The 25817-nt window shown below is 47.7% G+C and overlaps 1 protein-coding gene across 3 annotated transcripts; it reads left to right on the top strand.

The window, feature by feature from the left end:
* Positions 1–121: 121 nt before the first annotated feature.
* Positions 122–17347, top strand: ZNF544 (zinc finger protein 544). Of its 3 annotated transcripts, XM_034986145.1 has the most exons (6): positions 122–609; positions 3969–4077; positions 9736–9828; positions 11821–11947; positions 12256–12339; positions 15357–17347. In XM_034986145.1, exons 3-6 carry the CDS (start codon positions 9784–9786, stop codon positions 17312–17314), a joined length of 2214 nt encoding a protein of 737 aa, XP_034842036.1. In that variant the 5' UTR covers positions 122–609; positions 3969–4077; positions 9736–9783; the 3' UTR covers positions 17315–17347. The 3 variants fall into 3 exon arrangements, with proteins under 3 accessions (XP_034842036.1, XP_034842035.1, XP_034842037.1); XM_034986144.1 differs by lacking the exon at positions 3969–4077; XM_034986146.1 differs by lacking the exon at positions 3969–4077 and having other exon boundaries at positions 598–683.
* The last annotated feature ends 8470 nt before the right edge of the window (positions 17348–25817 follow it).

A 25817-nucleotide genomic window follows, 5' to 3' on the forward strand; every position in this document is an offset into this window, starting at 1 on the left:
GAAACGGCCGCCGCCCCCGACGCAGTCTGGGAGAAACGGCCGCCGCCGCCGCCGCGCTGCCTCCTGGGACTTGCAGTTGGTTGCGCCGAGCGCGCGCACTTCCGCCGCCCACCGGAAGCACCGCCATTGCCCCGCGCGCTCCGGTGAGCCTGAAACCCGCCGCCGGCGTGGAGGCTCCGCGGCGGGCTGGGCGGGGCCGGGGCGGGCCGCGGTGACCTGCGCCGCGCCGGAGGAGGTCCCTTCTCCCGCCCGGCTGCGCTTGGGCGTGTCAGATGCGAGTCCCTCCGGCTGCAGAGACCGGGGGGAGCGTGTGCCGCTGAGCGCGGCTGGATGGGATCTCGTCTGAGGGTCTCCTACTCCGGGACAGAAGCCCTCCTGCTGCGAAGGAGGCCAGCTGTCGAGGCTTCAGGCCGGCATATGGGACTCCGGGGCCTGCCCGCCCAGACGCGTCTTTTTCCCTCCCTCGGCTCGTTAACGCCGCCTACCCCGGAGGCGCTCCGTGCGCGAGGTGGTGGCCCAGAGCCTGCTGGCAGCGGCCCCGGCGAGTGAGGCTTTCTTTTCCCCAGCGTCCAGCCCCGCCTCAGAACTTGGACACGTTTTCTTCCACTGGTACGTGATCTTGAACTCAGTTTGAAGACAAAGCGCGTGTTTTCCAAGTGAACAGAGAATTAGAGGCAGCGCAGGTAGAGCACCAGCAAACCGCGTCCACGGTGTTGAGGTGCCAGTACTGGTTGTTTGTTGATACCCCATGTTAGGGGCTGGGTGACAGAGGGGCTGGAGGCGTAAAGAGCCGGGACGTGAAGCTGTCCTGTGCGTAGGGGCTTAGCGTTGGATTTCAAAGAGCCTCCGAGTAGAGGCATCTGGCTGTAGAAATAACTCGGTGCAAGAGAGAATGCAAAGGGAGTGGGGGTAGCTGAGGAGGACTCTGAGTTTCCATTTCTAGTGAGGAACTAGGATGGAGGTCACAGAGAGAATTCCTGGTCACCCACATGTGTTGAGTTGAGAGTCTCCGGGATGTGGGGTGGAAGTAGAGGAGGAAGTGGCAGTGGCAGGGAGGTCTGGGCTGGACATGAAGCCTGGGGCAGCACTTGAGACCCCACCCCACAGGCAGGGAAAGAGCGAACTGGGAAAGGAAGGAGAAAGCAGCCTCCGCCCCAGCCCTGCAGACCGAGGGACCCTGCCACACCAGCCCCGTCTCAGGTCCAGCGTGAGGAATAGAAGGGGGCTTTTATGTTCAAGTATAATCGATGTGACTAAGTCTCCTGTGTCCTGTGTGTCGGTATGACAGTAAGCTCTGTAAATGCAACTCAGTCAATCACAGCAGCGCCATGACACAAGACCGGCTATTCTCCCAGATGTCTACAGAAGAAGAAACTGAGGCCTAGGGAGGTTAAGGAGGTCTGTTGAAGAACTAGGAATTACAGAGGCAAGTGGTGGAGCTGGGGCTTTGAAAGCAGGGTAGCTTTCCCAGCCCTTGCCCTCAGATTCCTCCAGACAAGGAAGGGGAGGCTGGGAGGGTGGAAATGGTCACAGGCAGTAGGAGACTGCCCAGGGATGGGCAGGAGTGTCAGAACAAGACGGATAGATACAGAATCTTGGTCAGCTTTCTTGCGTGTGGTGTACATTTGTAGTGTGTGTGTTTAGGAGTGAGAGGGCAGAGAGAGGATGGACAGGGTGAAGACGGGGGGACTGGAGTGTTGGCTGCTCTGAGGGCCTAGCTGTGAGGAGCAGGAGCATGGAAGTAGCTGGGGGGGGGGCGGGGCACTGGGATGCAGGAGTTTACTTGATCAGAAGGAAAGTCTCCCCTGAGAAATTGAAGGGAGCCATTTGGGACGGTGTGGGCTTAGAGGAGTCTGTGTGCCAGGAAGGGGGTGAAGTCTACGGCCATTGATTGGAGTGAATTAAGACGCAGTTTTATCTGCACAGATCAGATAATAGTGAGGGGGCGGGAAGGGTGAGTGCGAACATGGATTGGTTGCTGTGGGTGCAATAGAGACAGTCTCATACCACCTAGGACTCAGAAACCATCAGGGTCAGGCAGAGAGGGTGGCCAGTAGCCTGAGGCAGATTGTGCAGAGCTCCTGAGTGAGAGAGGCTGAGAGGTGGGTCCTTGATGGAGGATTCAAGAAAGAGGGCAAGGGCAGTGGGCTGGGCAAGGGTGTACCAGAGGGAGAGGCAGAGAACCAGGATGGCAGTGTGCTCAAGGCAGTGGGCTGTAGAGCTCCTGGCTTCCTCGTCCTCAGCCATGAGGCCTTGACTAAGTTTTATTCAAGCTCTTTCTGCCTCAGTTGCCTCATCCACAAAATGGGGACAATACGGTTTATTTTCCCTGGGCAAACCAAACAGTTCTATCTAGCACACAAGTGTGTAAATAAAAAACTGTATATACAATTCAGCTTGACATTATATTTTAAATAATTTAAATTTATATAAATTTTATTTTATATTCTAATTTGTCTTCTTAATCAGTCAAATTCTAAAATATAGGTTGACGTAGGACACCTGGGTGCCTCAGTCGGTTAAGCGTCTGCCTTCAGCTCAGGTCATGATCCCAGTGTCCTGGGATCGAGTCCCACATCGGGCTCCAGTCCCACATCGGGCTCCTTGCTCGGCAGGGAGCCTGCTTCTCCCTCTGCCTGCTGCTTCCCCTGCTATGCTTTCTCTCTCTCTCTCTGACAAATAAATAAATTTAAAAAAATAAAAAATAAAATGTAGGTTGACGTTTCCCATGTGGTTTTTCTCATCTTTATGTTACCAAGTTTTTGCTTTATATTTTTGCTATAGTATCTGTTGGGCAAATGAATAGTCAAGATTATTATATCTTCCTACAGCCCAACTTTTATCCCTAAAAAATGTCTTTATCTTAGTGATACTGCACTAAAGTTTAGGCCACATCCTTTTTTTTTTTTTTACTATCATTTTATCAATCTTTTTTTTTTTAAAGATTTTATTTATTTATGTGACACAGAGACACAGCGAAAGAGGGAACACAAGCAGGGGGAGTGGGAGAGGGAGAAGCAGGCTTCCCGTCGAGCAGGGAGCCCGATGCGGGGCTTGATCCCAGGACCCTGAGATCATGACCTGAGCCGAAGGCAGTCGCTTAACCGGCTGAGCCACCCAGGCGCCCCTCATTTTATCAATATCTTTATACTTAAAACTTGTTCTGTCTTTTTTTTTTAAATATTTTTATTTATTTATTTGACACAGAGAGACAGCAAGAGAGGGAACAGACGCAGGGGGAGTGGGAGAGGGAGAAGCAGGCTTCCATGGAGCAGGGAGCCCGATGCAGGGCTCGATCCGAGGACCCTGGGATCATGACCTGAGCCGAAGGCAGTCGCTTAACCGACTGAGCCACCCAGGCGCCCCTCATTTTATCAATATCTTTATACTTAAAACTTGTTCTGTCTTTTTTTTTTTTTAATATTTTTATTTATTTATTTGACACAGAGAGACAGCGAGAGAGGGAACACAAGCAGGGGGAGTGGGAGAGGGAGAAGCAGGCTTCCCGCTGAGCAGGGTCTGGGATCATGACCTGAGGCAAAGGCAGATGCTTAACCATCTGAGCCACCCAGGCGCCCCTGTTCTGTCTTTTTGATGGTGGGATTCCTGCAATCAGGCTCTTGATAATTCAGACTGTTGTTATGTATTGCTTTGCATTTGTAACGAATTCTCTTCACAATAGCTCTTGTCACCACACTTCAGTCTTCCTTTCTGGTGAGGCTGGACAGCTTCCTGAATGTTTGTTCCCTTGTTTGTGCCTTAGCTATTCAGACCCTTTGCATTTATCTGTTGGTGACTTTTTAAAAGAAAATGATGACTTAAGAAGGCCCTCCTAGAGGTTTTAAAGTCTCAGCTTACCCACTTCTCAGAACAAACCACAGAGATAAAAAGCAATAAATAAGAAAAGCGGCAGCAGAAAAGCTTGTGGCCTCCGGAACTGTAAGAGAGTAAATTTCTGTTGTTTTAAGGTACTGTGCTTGTGGCAAGTTGTTACCGCAGCCACAGGAAACTAATACACCAGGCACACAGCTTGCTCATCCGTGGAAGGGTTTGTCAGCCGATTTGTCAGCAAGTAAGGTAAGGGGACTGTGGCTCTGGTTTACGATTAAGGCCATTGCTCCGGCAAAGCCCAGCCTAGAGCGTGGCTCATCCTCCGATGCTGCAGAAACCAGACCCCACATCCACCAACACTTTGCTTTACTTTCTGCTCATCCATAGAGATGTCAGTGCTGCTTTTTGTCCCTGCTGTGTCTCTTACATGTTTTGTTTTGTTTTAAGATTTTATTTATTTAGGGGCGCCTGGGTGGCTCAGTCGTTAAGCGTCTGCCCTTGGCTCAGGTCATGATCCCAGGGTCCTGGGACCGAGCCCTACGTCGGGCTCCCTGCTCAGTGGGGAGCCTGCTTTTCCCTCTCCCACTCCCCCTGCTTCTCCCTCTCCCACTCCCCCTGCTTGTGCTCCCTTTCTCGCTGTGTCTCTCTCTGTCAAGTAAATAAATAAAATCTTTTAAAAGGGGGGGGGGCGCCTGGGTGGCTCAGTTGTTAAGCGTCTGCCTTCGGCTCAGATCATGATCCCAGGGTCCTGGGATCGAGCCCTCCATCAGGCTCCCGGCTCAGCGGGGAGCCTGCTTCTCCCTCTCCCACTCCCCCTGCTGTGTTCCTTCTCCCGCTGTGTCTCTGTCAAATAAATAAATAAATCTTAAAAATATATATATTTTATTTATTTATATGAGTGAGAGAGGGAGAGAACAAGCATGAGTTGAGGGAGGGGCAGAGGGACGTCCACATTCCTGGAAGGTGACACCCCAACTTCTACACTCGGGAAACTCCCGGACCTCACCCCATGTATCTCTTTATCTAGTTGTTCGTCTGTATCCTTTATCGTATACTTTAATAAACTGGCAGATGTATATGTTCCCTTGAGTTCTGTGAGCCACTCCAGCAAATAATTGGATCCAAGGAGGAGGAGGTCATGGGAATCTTCACTTTGTAGCTAAGTCAGAAGTTGTGGGTAACCTGGGGACCTGCTCCTTGTGATTGGCATCTGAAGTGGGTGGGCAGTCTTGTGGAAGTGAGCCCTTAACCAGTGAGATACGATCTGCTGGTGTCACAGAGAAGTGTTTGGTATGGGGAAAAAACCCACACATTTGGTGAGCAGAAGGGTCAGAAGTGTTAGGAATATTGGAGTAAAGGAGAAATTCAGGAGAAAAGACTGGGTTTTTCCCAACTCATTGTCTGAACCAGCGCTCCATGTGTGTACTTTTAATCCAGAAAGTAACTTCCAGAGCTTGTGGAGGAATTTGAACTTTAACCTGAGGATAGTGGGAACCTGCCACACAGTGACAGAAGCTGCAATCTACCGTGGTCCCTATGGCTTGCTGGGAGAAGGGGGAAAGACAGGCCACGGGACCCAGTCGGATCTTCTCCAGCAGGCCGAGCAAAAAGCAATGGCTAGGCCAGACGTCAGAGACCAAGGGTGTAGAGAGGCACATGATATTTGAAACGTGGGGACCCTGGGTCTTTGCAGCTAACTGAACGTGACAAGTGAGAGTGAAGGAGGGGTCGAGAAGGACTTCAGGTGTCCCAGCTCAACCTCCTGTATTTTCAGTACACGTGTGAAGATCAGAGAGTCAAACATTTCCAGGTTAGGAAGTACACACGTGAGTGGTCGGTCTGCAGTGCATCAGGTAGAGACCACGTGTAGGTTTGTGGCCCCGGAGCCTCTACTTTCGCCATCACCTCTCCTCCGTCCCTGACCCTCCTGCCTCCCTCTTTATCAGGATCATTGTGTTGACATCAGGCCCACCAGAAAATCCGGAGAATCTCCCCATCTCAAGATTCTGAGCTAAATCACGTCTCTGGAGTCACTTTTGCCTGCATGGTAACATACTCACAAGTCCTGGGGACTAGCACATGGAAATCTTTTGGGGGCCATTAGCCAGCCAACCACAGACATGGTCAAAAATTCTGCAAAACCCTAATCAGTGTGCAGAGGGGGATCAGGTGAGACAGGTGCCCTGTGCCACGGGCAGACGAGGAAAGGATGGCGTGGACACAGGTTTAGTGGCATTCTGGTGCGCGACAGCCTTTTGTGTGGGTTCTCCTTGCGGTGAGTGAGAGGTGAGTGTCCTCAAAGTTTGCTGTCATTTCTGTCCTGAGTAGCTTCTGAGTTTTCCATCTTACTCAGGAAGAGAAGATGATGAAAATAAGGAGGGCTGGGGCGCCAGGGTGGCTCAGTCGGTTAAGCGACTGCCTTCGGCTCAGGTCATGGTCCCAGAGTCCTGGGATCGAGTCCCACATCGGGCTCCCGGCTCAGCGGGGAGCCTGCTTCTCCCTCTGACCCTCTCCTCTCTCATGCTGTTTCTCTCTCGCTCGCTCTCTAATAAATAAATAAATAAAATCTTTAAAAAAAAGAAAAGAAGAAGGGCTGAGTGAGCCAGATTTTCTGCAGCTCTGCTAATCTGTGAGATTGGCCCAGAGCTGGAGTCCTGGTGCTCCCGGGACACGGCCTTGCCCTTGTAGAGCGGCTTCTCAGCCTTGGCAGTGTTGATGTTGGAAGCAGAGTCATCCTCTGGTAGGGGAAATGTTGAGTACTGCCTCGTACTTCTACTCAGGCCTCTGCAAGTTGTGACAACCACATGTCTTCATTTTTTTTTTTTTTTTAAAGATTTTATTTATTTGAGAGAGAGAGTGAGAGACAGCACAAGAGGGAAGAGGGTCAGAGGGAGAAGCAGACCCCCTGCTGAGCAGGGAGCCCGATGCGGGGCTCGATCCCGGGACTCCAGGATCATGACCTGAGCCGAAGGCAGTCGCTTAACCAACTGAGCCACCCAGGCGCCCCAACCACATGTCTTCAGACGTTGCCAGATGTCCTTGAGGGCAGATCTGCCCCCAGTTGAGGACCACTGCTGTACAGAAAGGGCCAACTTTCTCACACTTCCTGGAGAGGTTTCTCTTTGTGGGTCCTTTAGTTGAGCCTGAGACTCACTTTGTAGGGGTTTCCCCAAGCAAACAGACATTTTATCAGGTAGGATCTCCCCAGGGGCTCAGAGGTTACCTCCCAGCAGCTGGTCCGGGAACAGGCCTTCCTTTGGAATGTGTGGGGCATGGACCACCCAGGCCTGCTGAGTCGACGTGTTATGCACGCTCATATGTTAGATGTGTGCTGTGGACAGTGTGGCGTTCCGGCGTCATTGTGGATGGATGGAACTTGTACCTTTTTTGGTATGGGGGTGGTTCTGTTCTTTTAAGTTAATGCTGGGAGTCAGGTAAATGTGTACACCAGCTCTAAGAGTTGGAAGTTGAATATTTTGTCACAGACTTATGTTCTGCCTTAAACGTTTTTTAGTGGGATACAAATGTCCCCCCCTCCCAAATTTCTTATTTGACAGCTGTTGGAATCATTCGGGCATTCCATTTCTTGCATGGGTATTGCTGCCTTGTCTGGACTGGCCTGAGTGCCAAGCTAAGAGACAACCCTGAATTTGGAAGCCATTGTCTTCCGCTTCAGTAGTGAACTGGCTACTCCGGACTCTCCTCTGTTTATTCATTTGCTTGCTTGCTTAAAAGTTTATTTATTTATTTATTTTTAGAGAGTGCATGCATGGGGAGGGAGGGGAGGGAACAGAGGGTGAGGGAGAGAAAGAATCTTTTTTTTTTTTTTAAGATTTTATTTATTTATTTGAAAGAGAGCACATGAGAGGGGGGAGGGCCAGAGGGAGAAGCAGACTCCCTGCCGAGCAGGGAGCCCGATGCGGGACTCGATCCAGGGACTCCAGGATCATGACCTGAGCCGAAGGCAGTCGCTTAACCAACTGAGCCACCCAGGCGCCCCGAGAGAAAGAATCTTAAGCAGGATCCACACCCAGTGCAGAGCCCAACACATAGGCTTGACGCGGTGCTCAGTCTCATGACCCCGAGATCATGACCTGAACTGAAATCAAGAGTAGGACGCTTAACTGACTGAGCCACTCAGGTAGCCCAGCACTCTCCTTTCTATGGTGATTCTCAGAGGACTTGAGTGCTCGTTTTGCCTGAAGGATATTAGGTTTGTGTGACAGAGAGGTTGGGACCCACCATGAAGGTGATGGCCAGAAAAGAGTGTCTGCAGAATTAAGTTTGGGAAAGGAGTTCTCAGACCCCAGCTGTGTTGGAAGCAGTAGAGTTCTCAAAACAGATTGTCTTGGAAACGAGAGAGCACAGTGGGAAGCTGCCTCTGGGGCTTTTGTGGTTTTAGCAGCTGCAAGTGTTGAGGTCCCGGCCCATCTGTAGGCACTGTGCGCCTGCTGGCTCTGGCCAGGAGTGGCCCCCAACAAGCTCTCCAGGGAGCTCAGGACCTAAGAGAAACCCCAGCACCTGGACAAGCTCAAAGAGATGACACTGGTTGAGGAACTGACCCAAACACTTGAAGGCGAAGGTGAGAACTGCCAAAAACGTGAGGCATGGAGAGAGAGCACACTTGCCCTGATATGTGACTTGATTCTTGATTCTCCAGGGAAATGAGTTTTACAGAGAAAGTAGAATAAGAAAAATGCCAGCATTCAGTCCTGGGAGAATAGCAAGTGTCTGCCTCCTGGAAGCAATGAATGAGAGGCCTGGATTTCCCTGGGCTTCCAGCCCAGATGATACCTGTTCTGTTTCAGAGGGGTGAGGGTCCAAGGTTCTCTGACCTGGATGGCACCATACAGATGCAAGATGCTATCTGGCAGAATGAGCAGTAGCTCCGTGTGAACAAATGCACAAACGCAGCATACATTTCTGGAATGTTGGGTCATCTGGAATGACCAGTGACTAGATAGATGGTGTGTGTGCACACAGGTGTAGATGTGCTTTTGATACAAGTGGGTGAGCAGGAGGTAAATATGGGGAAGGGTTTAAGGCAGGATGTAGCAGGATTTTTGCCTGGCTGTCTCAGTGGGACAGTGACAGGACTGCAGCCAAGCTATTAGATAAGTAGAGTGTGGGAAGCAATGACAAAGTCCAGTAAAGTATCGGATGATAGGTGTGCCCCCCACACACAATGGGGCAGCATCCTGCACCTTCAGAGTGGCTTTGGGGAGTGCGCACCTGGGACAGCACCCCCAACAGAGTGCTCTTAGCTGTCCTCTTGGGGATTTTCATCCTCCTTGTCCCCATCCCCTCCAACCCCATTTTTGGAAACCAGCTGATGTTTTACTGTGATACTTAAAAAATTGTGCATCTTTTTTTTTTTTTTTTTTGGGAAGCCAGCTCATGTTTCACTGGTATTCAGAAATTGTACAGTTTTCTTGAGACATCGGCTGATGTTTCATTGGGATATTTTAAAATTGTACCGTTGTCTTAACTCTGCTTCTACCTCCCCCGATTTAGTCTCTTGAAATGACAGGAAAAACTGGCCAGTCCATTATTTGGGTGTTGAGGGATGGCTGTGTATCTGTGGGCTCACAGTTCAGATATACGCACATGTGCCTGGGCATTTTCCTTGAGCCTGGGATAGCCCAGGTCCATCCCTAGGCTCAGATCTGGGCAGGCTGGCCCATTCCACATCTGGAAAACTGGCTTGGCTGCCACAGCCGACCTCAGAGCCTGGGACTTTTTAAGGCACTTGGTCAGAGCCCTGTCTCCCAACTCCTCATACTCTAAGGGAATGTTCCTCAGAGGGCACTGGCAGCGCTCTCCTTTGTCAGGGGTTGAGAGTGGGCTCAGTCATGTGGGCTTACTGAGGTGGGGTGAATTCCTAATTGTTCCCTGCTTCACCAGCCCTGCCTCCTGAGGACCTCTGCCCTGCTCACGACAGCTTCTTCAGGTATGAGGAGGAAATGGAAGCACATTCTCAACGTGGTCCCATCGCAGGTGAGTTAGAGACCTTTTCTCTCTTTGCCTCGGTCTCCTTAGCTATAAAAATGGGTCCAGGGGGCGCCTGGGTGGCTCAGTTGGTTAAGCGACTGCCTTTGGCTCAGGTCATGATCCTGGAGTCCCGGGATCGAGTTCCGCATCAGGCTCCCTGCTCGGCAGGGAGTCTGCTTCTCCCTCTGACCCTCCTCCCTCTCATGCTCTCTGTCTCAAATAAATAAATAAAATCTTAAAAAAAAAAAAAAAAAGGGCCCAGGAATAGCACCCACCTCCTCAGGCCAGCACATGAGAGCACTGTAATGCTGCCCTGTGCCTTCACGTGAAAGCCAAAGGCTCCCTGTAGATAAGCACCTCCCTGTATGGATGAACCAGGAGCTCCTAGGACCAGACTGAACATGCGTCTTCCACACCTGGTTCCCTGGGACAGGTCTCTGGCCCAGACTTTGTTTGTGATGGCTGCACAGCAGGCTCTTGAGGATGGGCAGAACTAAGCCTCCATACCCCACTCAGCCACCCTGGCCCTTGACCCTCACTAAGACTACTCACGAGGGCAGCCCAGAGTGTCCCCTTCAAGTGCCACAGTTGCCCTTCAAGGGCTCACAGTGCAGCACATAGTGGGGTAGGGGGCGGCTCCCTGACCTCATGTAGCGTCACCACACACATTGTCTTTGTGCTTCCTGGGTGCCAGGGGGTTACTTCCCCTCATGTCCTGTGAGACTCCCCGGTGCAGGGGGCTGCCTCCATGAGGGAGGGCAGCTCATGCCAGAGGAGTTCAGCGATGTGTCCATGTGTCCATCAAGTAAGTCGTGAAGCTGAGATGCCAACTCAGGCCTGGCCCCCCAAGGCCAGGACACATGGCTGTTTGCCTCTCAGCCTTCTTTGAGAGCAGGCTTGACCCAGCGCTTTCTGTAAAGGGCCAGGTAGGAACTGTTTTAGGCTCTGTGGGCCACACACAGTCTTTGTCTCATTCTTTATTCACACAGTCGTTTAAAAATGTACAATTCAGTTCTTACCTGTGTTAGTCCATTCATGCTGCCATAACAAAATACCACTGGGTGGTATTAAGCAAAGACATTTATCTTCTCAAAATTCTGGCAACTGGAAATCCAAGATCAAGGTGCCAGCAGTGTTGCTTTCTAGTGGGGACTTTCTTCCTGACCTGCGGATGGCACCTTCTCTGGATCCTCACACGACAGGGAGCGAGGCCCCTGGTGTCACCTTTCTGCTTATAAGGATACCAATTTCATCGCATGAGAGCCCTGCCCTTATGACCTCCATTAGCCTTAATTCTATAAATTCCCCGTCTCCAAATACAGTCACTTTGCGGGGTAGGCCCTCAACATGTGAGGTTGAGGGGAAACAATTCAGCTTATGGCATTAGCCTTCTAAAAACATACCATAGCCCTTGGGGTGCCTGGGTGGCTCAGTCGTTAAACGTCTGCCTTCGGCTCAGGTCATGATCCCAGGGTCCTGGGATCGAGCCCCACGTCGGGCTCCCTGCTTGGAGGGAAGCCTGCTTCTCCCTCTCCCACTCCCCCTGCTTGTGTTCCCTCTCTTGCTGTCTCTCTCTCCCTCTGTCAAATAAATAAATAAATTACACACACACACACACACACACAGCCCTGATTTGTCCTGTGGGCCAAAGGTTGCTGATCCCTGATCCCTGATCCCTGATTTAGAACAAGCTCCTTGACTTCAAGTCTGTGATTTTTGTAGAGAAGCTACGGGTGGGGATCTCTGAGTGGGGTTCCTATTGTTTCCTACTACAAAAAATCAGAAGCACTAGTGTGACCAGTGATAGATGAGACATCAGAGAGAAGTGAAAACACCATGGGCCTGGGTCTGTGTCTGATCCCAAAGGTGGGAACCCCATGAGTGCTCAAGATGTCATCTTGAGCCCACGTCCGCTCCCTCCCAGTGCTTCCCTATCCCCCTGACCTGACCTCCACACTGGGGAGGCGGAGGCCCATGGTAACACGGGTGATGTTTCAGCCACCTGTGAGCTTCAAGGACGTGGCTGTGACCTTCACGCAGGAGGAGTGGGGACAGCTGGATCTGGCCCAGAGGAGACTGTACCGCAACGTGACTCTGGAGACCTGCAGCCACCTGGTCTCTCTGGGTAAGACAAACTCTGCCCATCACAGCAGTTTTCTGCTTCAGGGACTCAAAGCTCTGGCTTTTCTTAAGGGTATGCCTGGGCTGCACCAGAGCATTCCAGAAATGGATTCCTTTGAGATACAGATCCTGAATATTGCCACTCGTTCTGTCTGAAAGGAGCCAAGCGTTTTGCTGGGAGTTTCCTTGGGATGTGGAGGGCCCTCCTAATTCATCCACATCTGACCCCAGGGACCGAGGGCTGGGCCAGAGGACACAGTTCTCCTCCGCTAGGCAGAGCACAAAGTCCTGTGTTTTTCCCCCATTGACCAGGGCTTCTGCTTTCCAAACCGGATGTGATCAGCTGGCTGGAGCAAGGACAAGACCCATGGAGGGCAGGACAGGGACCTCCCCGAGGTGAGTGCAGGCCAGAGACCTGGTGAGTTAACGTGGTGAGATTGTTTCCTACAGGACCCTGGGTCTGAGAAGGGGAGGAGGAGCACGGAGCTTCCCTGCATCCAAGGCAACCACATTCTCATCCACATAGGCCTGTCCCTCTGCCCCCAATCGATGAAAAACACATGTCACTGTTGTCCCAACATTTCTCATGTGTGGGTTCATTTCTGTTCCCATCTTCCCTTTGATCTTCACCCCTCAGCTTCTCCATCTATTCCCACGTCCTTGTGCCCCTCTCTTTTCTTTGGTCCCTCACCCTGACTTCCACCCAGGGCAGCAGCTCCTCAGATTTCTCCGTCATACCTGGTCTTTCCCCTGTACTTGGGTGTCCATCCCTCGTCTGTGTTGGACATTCCTACAACTTCTAGATGATCCAGAGGTGTGGTGAGAACTTGTGCATCCTAGGAAATGGCAAGGACCTATTCCTTCCAAAAGGATTCCTACTAAATCAATTCTTAGACTTGTTTTCCCACCTCTTCCCATCCCATAGGTCCACCTCCTTATATGTCCTCAGCCTGATTGGAACTCTTTTTTTTTTCTTTAATAGCTGTATCGAGATACAATTCACATGCCATACGATTCACTCATTTAAAGTATGCAAAGGATTTTAGTATATTCACAGCATGTGCATCTATCAATTAATCAATTTTAGAACATGTTCCTCACCCCAACTAATTGGGCTGCTTCTGATTTTGTTGTTGTTGTTTTGTTTTAATTAATAAATTTTATTTATTAGAGCAGTTTTATGTTTACTGAAAGTTGAACAGAAAGTACAGAGTTCCTATAATCACCCTTCCCCACCATACTACACACAGTTTCCTCTGTTATTAATATCTTGTATTCTGTGGTATATTTGTTACAATGGGTGAAGCTGTATCCACACATTACCAATAGAGATCGATAGTTTATGTTAGGTTCACTCTTGGTGTTGTGCATTCTGCAGGTTTGGGTAAATGTATAATGCCATATTTCCATCATGATAGTATCATGCAAGGTAGTTCCATTGCACTAAATATCCTTTGTGTTCCACCTGTTTTTCCCCTCCTTCCACCCTAACTCCTGGAAACCACTGGTTATTTTACTCTTTCTAATTATACCTTTTCCAGAATGTCCTGTAGTTGGAATCATGCAGTATGTGGCCTTTCTTAACTGGCTTTCAGTGAGCGGTAAACATCATGTGTGTCCTTCACACCACCTTCTGACATTCCCCTAGCCAGAGGTGTTCGGTTTATCTTGTGTGTTCCTGCTCTTTCTTACCCCGTAACTCTCACCCACAGTCTCTGTTATTTTTTCCCTCTGAAGTGTCACCTAATTTTACTTGTCCTTGGTCCTTCAAATGATGCCATTCTGATTCAGTTTATGGGCAGTGTCTTTCTTCTCATCTATCCTAGATATTACTTTCTAACTGACTCATACAGTCTGTTTTCCTCATTTTGCAATTTTGACGGAGACACTGTATAAAATGTCTGACCTCCTTTGCCCAGTTTCCAATGACCAGGCACATCTTGGACACATCTTAGCCACCCAAAGACTTCTTTCCTTCTTCCTGTCTCCAAATACCCTTTCACTCCCTGTCATTGGGCCATTGTTTCATTCGAAAAAGTTCTCATCATCAGGGATTCCAAGGCAACACCAAAAAGGAACACAGCAGAGTCTTGGGAAGGAGAACAGTGTTGGTCGTGGAGGGTGTTGGGCTCAGATAAGGACTTTGGGAAAGGGAAGTGTCCCCCTGGAAGTCAAAGGAGGGCCACAGAGTGTAGTTAATATTTTACCAAATGGAGGATCCTTGTCTCCTTAGCAGACTTGGAGAGTGAAGCATGGGGACTTGATCAGAGGCCTCGATAGTACTAGACGTGGGTGGCTATGTGACTGAAATGGGAAGAGTGACAAGTAAAGGGGGAATCTTGGAGGACCCAGGCAAGGTCCTGAGCTGGGAAGTTGCTAGTTAGTGAAGCCCAGTTGCAGCCCAGCCTGGCCAACTATTGCTTCAAGTACTACAGTCCTTTCTGGGAAGTCTGTGGCATTGGTTACAGAGTGGTTAAAGAGCTTCTCTTCTGTGGATAGCCTGAAGAAATAGTAGAAATGGTGTGTTAAGAATATTAAGTCAGTGTTGGTGTTTGGGATCCTGTTTCAAGATCCAGAATCAGAAAATAGATAGACTAAGAATTGGGGTCAGTAGTCTAGGTTGAGGTACCAGTTAAGCTCCTGTATTAATTTCCTGTGGCTGCTGTAACAGATTTCCAGTTGGGTGGCGTAAAACAACATGAACTGATTCTCCCACAGTTCTGGAGGCCAGAAACCTGAAATCAATACCATTGGGCTGAAATCAAGGTATAGAGTCAGGCTCCCTTGGAGGGGTCCAGGAGGAAATCTGTTCCTTGCCTCTTCCACCTTCTGGTAGCTGCGGCATTCCTTGGCTTGTGCCTACATCACTTCAGTCTTTAAGGCCAGCATCTTCAAATCTCTTTGTTCCGTGTTCATATCACCTCTGTATCAAATCTCTACCTCCCACTTGTAAGGACACTTCTGGTGACATTTAGGGCCCACACAGATACTCTCCCTATCTCAGTTTCCTTAATTTTTGCACCTGCGAAGACCCTTTTTCCAAATCAGGTACCGTATTCACAGGTACCAGCAATTAGAATGTAGATATCTTTGTGATTATCGAAGGCTGTATACCTTTAGGTCCAATTCTTTTGTGGATCCCTCCTTTAATCTCTACCTGCTTATTCTTACTCCTCCCTCTTTGGGGACCAGTCCTCCTGGGTCACCTCTTCATTATCTTTCCTTTTTTTTATACTTTATCACTGATACCCTGTTTACTGATCCATCTCCTTTTTTTTTATATCCTGCATGAAATTACAATCCATGGATTAGAAACAAACCCAGAGATACCTCTCATACTTGGTGGTCTCCTTCATCCCATCCTCCCCCTCTAATGCATCTCCAGTAATTCAGGTATATTGGATTTCTTTCAGACTGGAAGAATACATTTGAAAAGAAAGAGTCAGCTTCCAAAGAGGATTTTGCTGTGGAAGAACCATTCCATCACATAGCAATGAAACACTGCATACGGGAGGAAGGCCCCTGGTTGGTGTCATTAGGAGAAAGGCAGGATTGGAGGAACCAGCTAAGGGAGCACCAGGAGGACTCTTTGAGTCAAATGGTACTTACCTCAGAGACACTGTTTGCTCAAGGGGAACATTGTGAGCATGACCTTGGGGGAAGTTACTTGAGTATAAGCCTTTTACCTCCAGTATTACCCACAAGAGCACATGTCCATACTCTTGACTCACATGTTAAAAAGTTGGAACAGAATTCAGGTTTCATTAATCATGAGAAAGGCTGGACTGATCGGAAGCCCTATGAAAATCACCAAAGTGCTAGAGCCTTCTGTCAGAGCATTTATTTGAAAAAACTTGGAAACGTTGAAATGAGAAATAAAAAGCCTTACGAATATACTGTCAGTAGTGACTCTTTGAGCTGTGGTACCTCCCTTCGATTTCATAATAGACTTTTTTCAGCAGAGAACAACAGTAACTGCACAGACTATGGAAACATTGTTAATCATAGCATGTCTCCAAATGAACATAAGCCGATGCATTTTAGAGAATGTCAGGATGAGCGTGATGAATGCCTTGTACAAACCGAAATAAGTGATCCTAGAGAAGCACCATTTAGATGTGAGGAGGAACGTAATGCCTTCCACACAGCCTCATCTTTTACTGACTGTGACATCGTTCAGACAGGAAAGAAGCCACATGCATGCCGTCAGTGTGGAAAATCTTTCAGCTGTGCCTCTAAGCTTGTTGTACACCAGAGAACACACACTGGAGAAAAGCCCTATGAATGTACTCAGTGTGGGAAGTCTTTCAGCCAGAGCTATGACCTCGTTGTACATCAGAGAACCCACACTGGAGAAAAGCCCTATGAATGTAACCAGTGTGGGAAATGCTTCACCCAGAGTTCCAAACTTACGAGGCATCAGCGAACTCACACTGGAGAAAAACCATATAAGTGTCATGAATGTGGAAAATCTTTCGGATGGAACTCTAACCTTATTGTACATCAAAGAATTCATACTGGAGAGAAACCCTATGAGTGTACTCATTGTGGAAAGTCCTTCAGCCAGAGCTCTGACTTTGTTTCACATAAAAGGACTCACACTGGAGAGAAACCCTATAAATGTAACCAGTGTGGAAAGTCCTTCATTCGAAGCACTCAACTTATTAGGCATCTGCGAATTCACACTGGAGAGAAGCCGTATAAATGCAATCAGTGTGATAAAGCTTTCGCTGGTAGCTCTCACCTTATTGAGCATCAGAGAACTCATACTGGAGAGAAACCTTTTGAATGTAATCAGTGTGGGAAAACCTTTACTGGGAGCTCTCACCTTCTTTCACATCAGAGAATTCATTCTGGAGAGAAACCATATGAATGTAACAACTGCGGGAAATCTTTTCGGCAGCGATCACAGCTTGTTGTGCATCAGCGAACCCACACTGGAGAGAAGCCTTATGAGTGCAGTCATTGTGGAAAAGCTTTCAGCCAGAGGTCTCCCCTCGTTGTGCATCAAAGAACACACATTGGAGACAAGCCCTATCAGTGTAACATGTGTGTTAAAGCCTTCAGTCAGAGGTCACGCCTTATTGAACATCAGAGAACACATACTGGAGAAAAGCCCTATGAATGCATTGACTGTGGAAAAGCCTTTAATGATCGGTCAACACTTACAAAACACGAGAGAACACACACTGGCGAGAAACCTTATGAATGTAATCATTGTGAAAAGGCCTTTAGTCAGCGATCTCAGCTTACTAGGCATCGGAGAATTCATACTGGAGAAAAACCCTATGAATGTAATGAATGTGGGAAGGTTTTCAGTTATAATACATCCCTTATTCAACATGAAAAAACTCATGGGAGATACCTCTGAAACAAATAATGCAATATATGTTAAGAAAATAAAGAAGAAGGGGCGCCTGGGTGGCTCAGTTGTTAAGCGTCTGCCTTCGGCTCAGGTCATGATCCCAGGGTCCTGGGATCGAGCCTGGGATCGGGCTCCCTGCTCGGTGGGAAGCCTGCTTCTCCCTCTCCCACTCCCCCTTCTTGTGTTCCTGCTGTCCCTATCTCTCTGTGAAATAAATAAATAAAATCTTTAAAAAAAAAGAAAAAAGATAGCAGGAGGGAAAGAATGAAGGGGGGAAATCAGAGGGGGAGACAAACCATGAGAGATGATGGACTCTGAAAAACAAACTGAGGGTTCTAGAGGGGAGGGCGGGTGGGAGGACGGGTGGGAGGATGGGTCAGCCTGGTGATGGCTATTAAAGAGGGCACGCTCTGCATGGAGCACTGGGTGTTATGCACAAACAATGAGTCATGGAACACTTCATCTAAAACTAATGATGTAATGTATGGTGATTAACATAACAATAAAAAATTAAAACACTCATGGGAGAAAGTTGAATACTAAAGATGGAGAAGCTCACTGCCAAACCTTCATTAGACATCAGCTGACAAAGGTATGACTCTGTGTGGTCTAATGATCACGTGCATCAGATTTGCTCAGTGTTCTTGAAACTGCACATTACCAAGCTTACCTTGATCTACTAAATCAGATTCTCTGGCAGTAAAACCCAGGCCTGCAGTTCCCAAAAGGTGCATAAGTAATTTGTATGTACATTAAAATGTGTTTATGTCTGCATTTAGATGAGAAGCTATGAACATACCACTGATTTAAAACTTTATCAAGGTCTCAGCAGGAGTTAGGAAATTCAGTATGTAGCTATACTCACCAAATAATTTTTTTTAGCGGAAACAACTACCCGAACTTTAATCAGACATTGTTCCTGTAACACATTCCTAGAAATAGTGGACTGGAAGATATTCTCTTTTTTTATTTTATTTTTTTGGACTGGAAGATATTCTTGATGCAAAGCCGCGAACACTCAACCTAAGAAGAAATCTTTGCATGACAAAGTTGGTGTTGAGTGATGAAATATGAAGCCAGCCAATGTAAAACAGTTAACAAATTGGAGGAGGACTGAGGATGGAAAGTCTTCTGAAATGGTTCTAATTGGAATTAAAAGTAGACTCTGAATGTATCAAGGACTCCATTGTGCTCTAATTTAACTTTGTTGCTCAGTTAGGTTGACTATAATCAGAGCTGGGGATATAGCAGTATGGAAAATATCAAGTGAAGTGAAAACAGAACCCAATTTAGTGTATACACAAAATGTCATAACCACATAAAAAACATGTACACAGATGGTTGGTTAAGAAAGTCAGCTCAGGGCCGCCTGGGTGGCTCAGTCGTTAAGCGTCTGCCTTCGGCTCAGGCCATGATCCCAGGGTCCTGGGATCCAGCCCCGTGTGGGGCTCCCTGCTCGGCGGGAAGCCTGCTTCTCCCTCTCCCACTCCCCCTGCTTGTGTTCCTCTCTCACTGTGTCTCTCTCTTTCAAATAAATAAAATCTTTTAAAAAAAAGCTCAGCAGCATGTTCGAAACAAAGGCTGAAGTGTAAATCAACAGTGGTGAAGAAAGTGGGAGAGGCCTTACCTGCAAATTTGAGCAAGGTGAAAGAAGGTATGAGAGCATCACCTGGAGATGCAGAGTGGAAAGGCTGAAGCTAGGATCATGTGAAGAGAGGGCTGCAGCAGTCGAGGCCACAGCTCCCTAGCAGAGCTGTACACCAAGAGGTGGGGGAGAAAAATGGGGTTAATTGAAGATCTGTCTATGAAACTCCAACAAATTTTCTCTCCCTTCTCCCCTATTTTTCTTGTCTTACAGTGAGTATCTGGCTGTTGGTAAGGAGAAAATAAAGTAGGAAGGAAGTTATGTACTAAAAATAGTCTGGGGGACTAGGGAATTTGGTGGATTATGTTCCAGAACAAGGACTGCCTTATTTGAGCATCCTGAGGACCTTCACCCTAACAGCTGGTTCTTGTACTTCTCACCCTCTAGAAAAGCATGCCATTAAACTGGTCTCACCCACCACTATCTTCTTTGATAGCCTCTTCAATATGGATGGGAGCCAAGGTGTGAAAGATGAAGAAAGCCTTCAACATGAAAGAAAAAAAAAAGTAAGATAAAACAGAAGCCAGGCCCAAAGAGAACAGATATTTGGGGAACCAAATATGTAAAAGTTTTATTCTAAGAGTGAGTCAAAAAATAATTGTAAGTGAAAAATAAAGATGCTCTTTTTAAGATGGATTTTTTTTAGCGAGAGAGCAAGGGGGGGAGGGGCAGAGGGAGAGGGAGAGACAATCTCAAGCAGACTCCGTGCTGAGTGCAGAGCCCAGTGCTGGGCTTGATCTCACGACCCTGAGATAACGACTTGAGCTGAAACCAAGAGTCAGATGCTTAACCGATTGAGCCACCCAGGTACCCCAAGATCTATGTATTTGACCCTGATGCTAATACTTCTTAGAAGAGGCAGAGGAGGAGCGCCTGGGTGGCTCAGTTGGTTAAGCGACTGCCTTCGGCTCAGGTCATGATCCTGGAGTCCCAGGATCGAGTCCCGCATCGGGCTCCTTGCTCAGTGAGGAGTCTGCTTCTCCCTCTGACCCTCCCCGCCTCATGGTCTCTCTCATTCTCTCTCTCTCAAATAAATAAAATCTTAAAAAAAAAAAAAAAGAGGCAGAGGACTCATGAAATTGGAATAAAAGGGGGGGATATATAATCAGATTGTTCTGATTGGCCCTTCACTGAACAGTATTTGCATAGATATGATATAAACAGTAGGTACTGAGTTTTTGTTTTTGTTTTTTGCTTTTTTTAAGGAAGAAAGCCAGGCTGCGACAGGAGGATTTCATAATGGCAAGAGTATGATGTTCCCAGCACTGTGACTAACAGTAATGGTATGGTCTCTGGCTGTTGTAAAGTAGAAGGGGAAAGAGACAGTGGGGAGAGGAGTATCCCTGTATCCTCATCTTAGGAAGCAGCCTCTTGACTATAATATGATACATAGGTTATTTAGGAGACCAAAATTAGAGCATAAAACGGTAATAATTCCAGAAATTGGAAGCAAATAGAGGAGCAACAGTGTGAGCCAAATCTACATTCCTTATCAGAGCAGGAAGTCAGTAAAGTCTACAGGCCATAAAAGATCAGAATTACAGGGGCGCCTGGGTGTCAGTCGTTAAGCATCTGCCTTTGGCTCAGGTCATGATCCCAGGGTTCTGGGATCGAGCCCCGCGTCGGGCTCCCTGCTCGGCGGGAGGCCTGCTTCTCCTTCTCCCACTCCCCCTGCTTGTGTTCCCTCTCTCGCTGTCTCTCTCTCTCTCTGTCAAATAAAGAAAGAAAATCTTAAAAAAAAAAAAAAAAAAAAAAAGACCAGAATGACAGAGATGGCCTCAGGAAGAACTGGAATAGAAACAGTTAAAAGTTCTTGATGGGATGTGTGACTGTTGGGTAGGGTGGGGCAGGAGATCACTGGTTTTCTTTTTATACCTTCCGTAGTAACTCATTCCCTGGTGGTACACTACTTATTTGGGTAACAAATTATTTCCAATATGTACCTATAGGTGAGCAAAACAACAGTACATGAGGACATCTGCAATTGATTTGTGGGATTACATACAGTTTCCTTTCTTTTGATTCGGTGTTGCAATAATAGATTGACAATTTAAAAAACAAGAGCACAAAAAAACGATGTCAGACTTTTCTATCTGGCCAATTAGACTTCATCCAGAAGGGCAGGAAGGCTCCTTGATTTCTTAGAAGTCCCTGGTATCAAAGGGGGGTGGCTTAGTCTTTTAAGACTTGATTTTCCAGAAGCCTTAATACCAGTCAGAAGGCCCCCAAGAGTGGGGACCTGGAGAGGTGCGGGTATCCTGAGACAAGATGGAGCAAGACAGTTGTGGGAGTTTGCATAACCAAGTACTGAACGTACTTCCCCCAAGGTCACTCTGGCAGTTACCTGGAATCTGTCATAAAGCCCTTTAAGTAATATAGCCCTTGTGATTCATATGAGACCTGAGGTTGAGATGGAAAATACCTTGGCTAGGGCATCCCGCACAGAACAGGTGGGGACTTACTTCCTGACTGGCTAGTGGGTCCTGCTTGCTGCCTACACCAATGTTACTACATAACTCTCAAGAGATGCCAGAGCGTGGGAGGAAGAACCTGCCCAACAGATCAGCAAAGTGCACGTTGATTGACAGTTCTTGTTGACCAGACATCTGAGAGGTGTCTGCATTCAGCAAGTCATGAATGTAGCCTCCATTCAACGAAGGCACTGCTAGAGACTCAGGCACGGATGTGTGTGATGCCACAGTGTCCTCAGGTCCCTCTTTCCATAGTGGAGACTCCACGCACAGGCTTAGTGGCTATGTGCGCCTAGAGACTACGCCCAGTGGGAATTGGAAGGAGATGGAGATGAAGGGATAGGGAAAGGAAGGATGCAGCTGCTGCTGTGTATGCAACCAGTGCCTAGGCCCTGCTCTGATAGGTGTTCTACCTCCTCCTAAGTGAGAAACCTGAGGCTCATCGGAGACCCAAGAAGTGGGCTCATTTGAAATAGGAACCTGAGGGGCGCCTGGGTGGCTCAGTCGGGAAGCATCTGCCTTCGGCTCAGGTCAGGATCCCAGGGTCCTGGGATCGAGCCCCGCATTGGGCTCCCTGCTCCACGGGAGGCCTGCTTCTCCCTCTCCTACTCCCCCTGCTTGTGTTCCTGCTCTATCTCTCTCTCTCTGTCAAATAAATAAATAAATAAAATCTTTAAAAAATAAAAAAATTCCCTCTGTTAAAACAAATGGTGTGTTAAGGGGCACCTGGATGGCTCAGTCGTTAAGCATCTGCCTTCGGCTCAGGTCAGGATCGCAGGGTCCTGGGATCGAGCCCCGCATCGGGCTCCCTGGTCCGCGGGAAGCCTGTTTCTCCCTCTCCCGCTCCCCCTGCTTGTGTTCACTGTCTCTCTGTGTCTCGTTCTGTCAAGTAAATAAATAAAATCTCAAAAAAAGAAAGAAAGAAGAACCTGAGACCTTTCCACCCGAATGATTCCCATACCCAGAGGCCAGTGGTTTCTGACTGAAACATGCGTAAGACCCACCTGAGAGAAGCAGTTAGAATTGCACGTTCCTGGGCGCATCTTCAGAGAGTCCACTTGGTCAGGCTCAGGTGGTTTCTAGATATTTGCATAGTTCAAATACACTTTCTATTTTTTTCTTAACATTTTGGGGGTTTTTGTGTGTGTGTGTGTGTGTTTTGTTTTGTCTTTTAAAGATTTTAAAGTAGGGGCGCCTGGGTGGCTCAGTTGGTTGAGCGACTGCCTTCGGCTCGGGTCATGATCCTGGAGTCCCGGGATCGAGTCCCGCATCGGGCTCCCTGCTCGGCAGGGAGTCTGCTTCTCCCTCTGACCCTCCCCCCTCTCATGTGCTCTCTCTCTCTCTCATTCTGTCTCGAATAAATAAATAAAATCTTAAAAAAAAAAAAAGATTTTAAAGTAATCTCTATACCCAATGGGCTCAAACTCACAACCCCGAGATCAAGAGTCGCATGCTCCACCAACTGAGCCACAGAGGCACCCCTATTTTTTTCTTAACATTTTGTAAAGAGTAATCTCAAAATTGTATATCCATGTATCTGTTTTATCTTTGTTGGTTTCATTTAAATTTGTGGCTTTTTTTTTTTTCTTAAAAAAACTCTAAGTGATACCACATCTATTACATGTGACCCAGAGGCTCCTTTTAAGAAGAAACAGAAATCTATCCTCCTCCCCCTTTTCAGAATACAGGTATCAAAATAATCCTATGCATAATTTTGAACAAGCAGTGGAATTGTTGGGGGCCCACAAGGCCACCCCCACATCCAGAGATTTCTAGACGAATTCATAGGACTCAGCATATCATTGTACTCACAGCTAAGATTTATTAGAGTGATGCAGCAAGGATACACAGTTGGACCGTAAGGGGAAAGACAGGTGAAGGGTGGGGGAATCTATGTGCAGGTTTCCAATGCTGTCCCTCCCCTGAGAGGGTCATACAAAGCCCACTGAGGATCAGGCAAGTAGGCACTTCTGTCTAGCATGTAGCAAATTCCAGACTCCTGGAGAAAAGCAGGTGCTCAGTGCAAATCACATTGTTCGCATAGTCTAGGTACAGGGAGACATCTTTATTCAGTTGGGGTACAGACAACACTCTAAATGCCAAGTTGCCAGGGGTGCCTGGGTGGCTCAGTCGTTAAGCATCTGCCTTCGGCTCAGGTCATGATCCCAGGGTCCTGGGATCGAGCCATGCGTCGGGCTTCCCCATGCTTCTCCCTCTCCAACTCCCCCTGCTTGTGTTCCCTCTCTCGCTGTGTCTCTCTCTGTCAAATAAATAAATAAAATCTTTAAAAAAATAAATAAAAGCCAGGTTGCCAGGTGCCAGCCAAGGGCCAACCTTGCAAACAGGACCTTGTAACAGTTGAAGCCTTGGGCCTGCTGTGTTAATCCTTTTTGTGCAAGCTTTCATACCTCTTCAAACATGAATATATTTAGCAGTATTCACAATACCTGTTCCATTAAACTGTTTAGACTGCACCTTTAGCTGCTCAAGTGGGTAAAGCACATGGTTCATATAATTCCTACTTGAGACTGGTTTTCAGAATCACACCTCTGCACCTCAGACCTGAGGTTCCTTGCCATGATTCCCTTTTGTAGACGTGAATCCCATTTGTACTGCTCCAGGCTTAGCTTAAAAGCCAGAGTACCCTGAGAAGAGAACAAAAAATGATGCTGGTTTTTTTTTCTCTTATAAATACCCTAAACATAAAATGTGCATTTGTGTGTTAAACATTTTTTAAATTATTTTATTATTTATTTACTTAAAGATTTTATTTATTTGACAGAGAGAGACACAGCGAGAGAGGGAACACAAGCAAGGGGAGTGGGAGAGGGAGAAGCAGGCTCCCGGCCGAGCAGAGAGCCCGATATGGGGCTCGATCCCAGGACTCTGGGATCATGACCTGAGCCGAAGGCAGACACTTAACGACTGAGCCACCCAGGCGCCCCTAACATTTTTTTTTTTTTAAGATTTTATTTATTTATTTGACAGAGACAGCGAGAGTGAGAGCGGGAACACAAGCAGGGGGAGTGGGAGAGGGAGAAGCAGGCTTCCCGCTGAGCACGGAGCCCAATGTGGGGCTCGATCCCAGGACTCTGGGATCATGACCTGAGCCGAAGGCAGCCGCTTAATGACTGAGCCACCCAGGCGCCCCAACATTTTTTTTTTAATGTGAGCTCTATGCTTACATTAAAAATGTGGGGTTTGAATTCATGACTTGAGTTCAAGAGTCAAATGCTCTACCAACTGAGCCAACTAGGTGCCCTGGTGTATTAAACATTCATAGTAATGTTCAGGTCGAGTTTACTAGCTGGAACTTTTATTTACTAGGCAGGCATGTCACATCATGGTAGTTAATAAAGACAGCATGAGCAGAATGGTATTGACCTAAGATGACTCTGAGATCCACTAACTAATTGTACTTTTGTCTTTCTGGGGGCTGTGGAAGCTTCTGGTTTTCTTTCAACATCATCAGCTGTTAGCATCTTAGCTCTTGAGGATATAATACTAAGGCTATATGAATTTTGCCAATAGGCTATCAAACAATGTGCTCTGTGTATATAATATTACCCAAGAATTATTTATACTATTCATATTCATTCAAGTAAGAAATGTGATGGAGGAGTTTCTGGATATTTAGGTCCTTGTTCCACTTCTAAAAAAAATATTTATTTGTCAGAGAGAGAGAGCACAAGCAGGGGGAGCTGCAGGCAGAAGGAGAAGCAGGCTCCCCACTGGGCAAGGAGCCCGATGCGGAACTCAATCCCAGGACCCTAGGATCATGACCTGAGCCAAAGCTGCTTAACTGACTGAGCCACCCAGGCATCCCCTTGTTCCGCTTTCAGATTGTATATTCTGTTTTCATAATCTGTCCTCTTGGCCCAATAATCTTACAGATTATGAAACTGGGCCAAGAGGACAGATTATGAACCTGCTTGCCCTCCACGTATCAGAGTTGTCTTCCTCATTGGCCCAGCTCACTGTGCTCCTTTTTGGTCTTCTTCAGGTTTTCAATGTGGAAATCACAGGGAACTTATCATCATCATCTCAGCACTTGCATCTTTCACCTGCTCCCCCACACAACTGAGGTGGGTGGTTGCAGATCTCACAGAGAGCAACTCACCCACGCTGTACAAGTGATTGTTGCCGCAGGGGGTGGAGAGGGAGTCAAGACAGGAGGCTTGGGTAATCAGCAACATCCATTATGGTTATGATTAGCTGGACAACACCCCCTTCCCCACCCACCCAACTGCCAACCTCAGTGGACAGAGACTGTAAATATTAAGTCAACTGTAAACAGACTTGGGTCACTGAAAATCAGGGTCTGTCTGTTACATCAACAGAACCTCGTCCATCCTGACTGATGCCATCTGACATTAAAAAAAAGGTAGTTTAA

The sequence above is a fragment of the Mirounga leonina genome, unplaced genomic scaffold (genome assembly GCF_011800145.1).
Source record: "Mirounga leonina isolate KUSES-001 unplaced genomic scaffold, KU_Mleo_1.0 Mir_376, whole genome shotgun sequence".
Lineage (NCBI taxonomy): Eukaryota > Metazoa > Chordata > Mammalia > Carnivora > Phocidae > Mirounga > Mirounga leonina.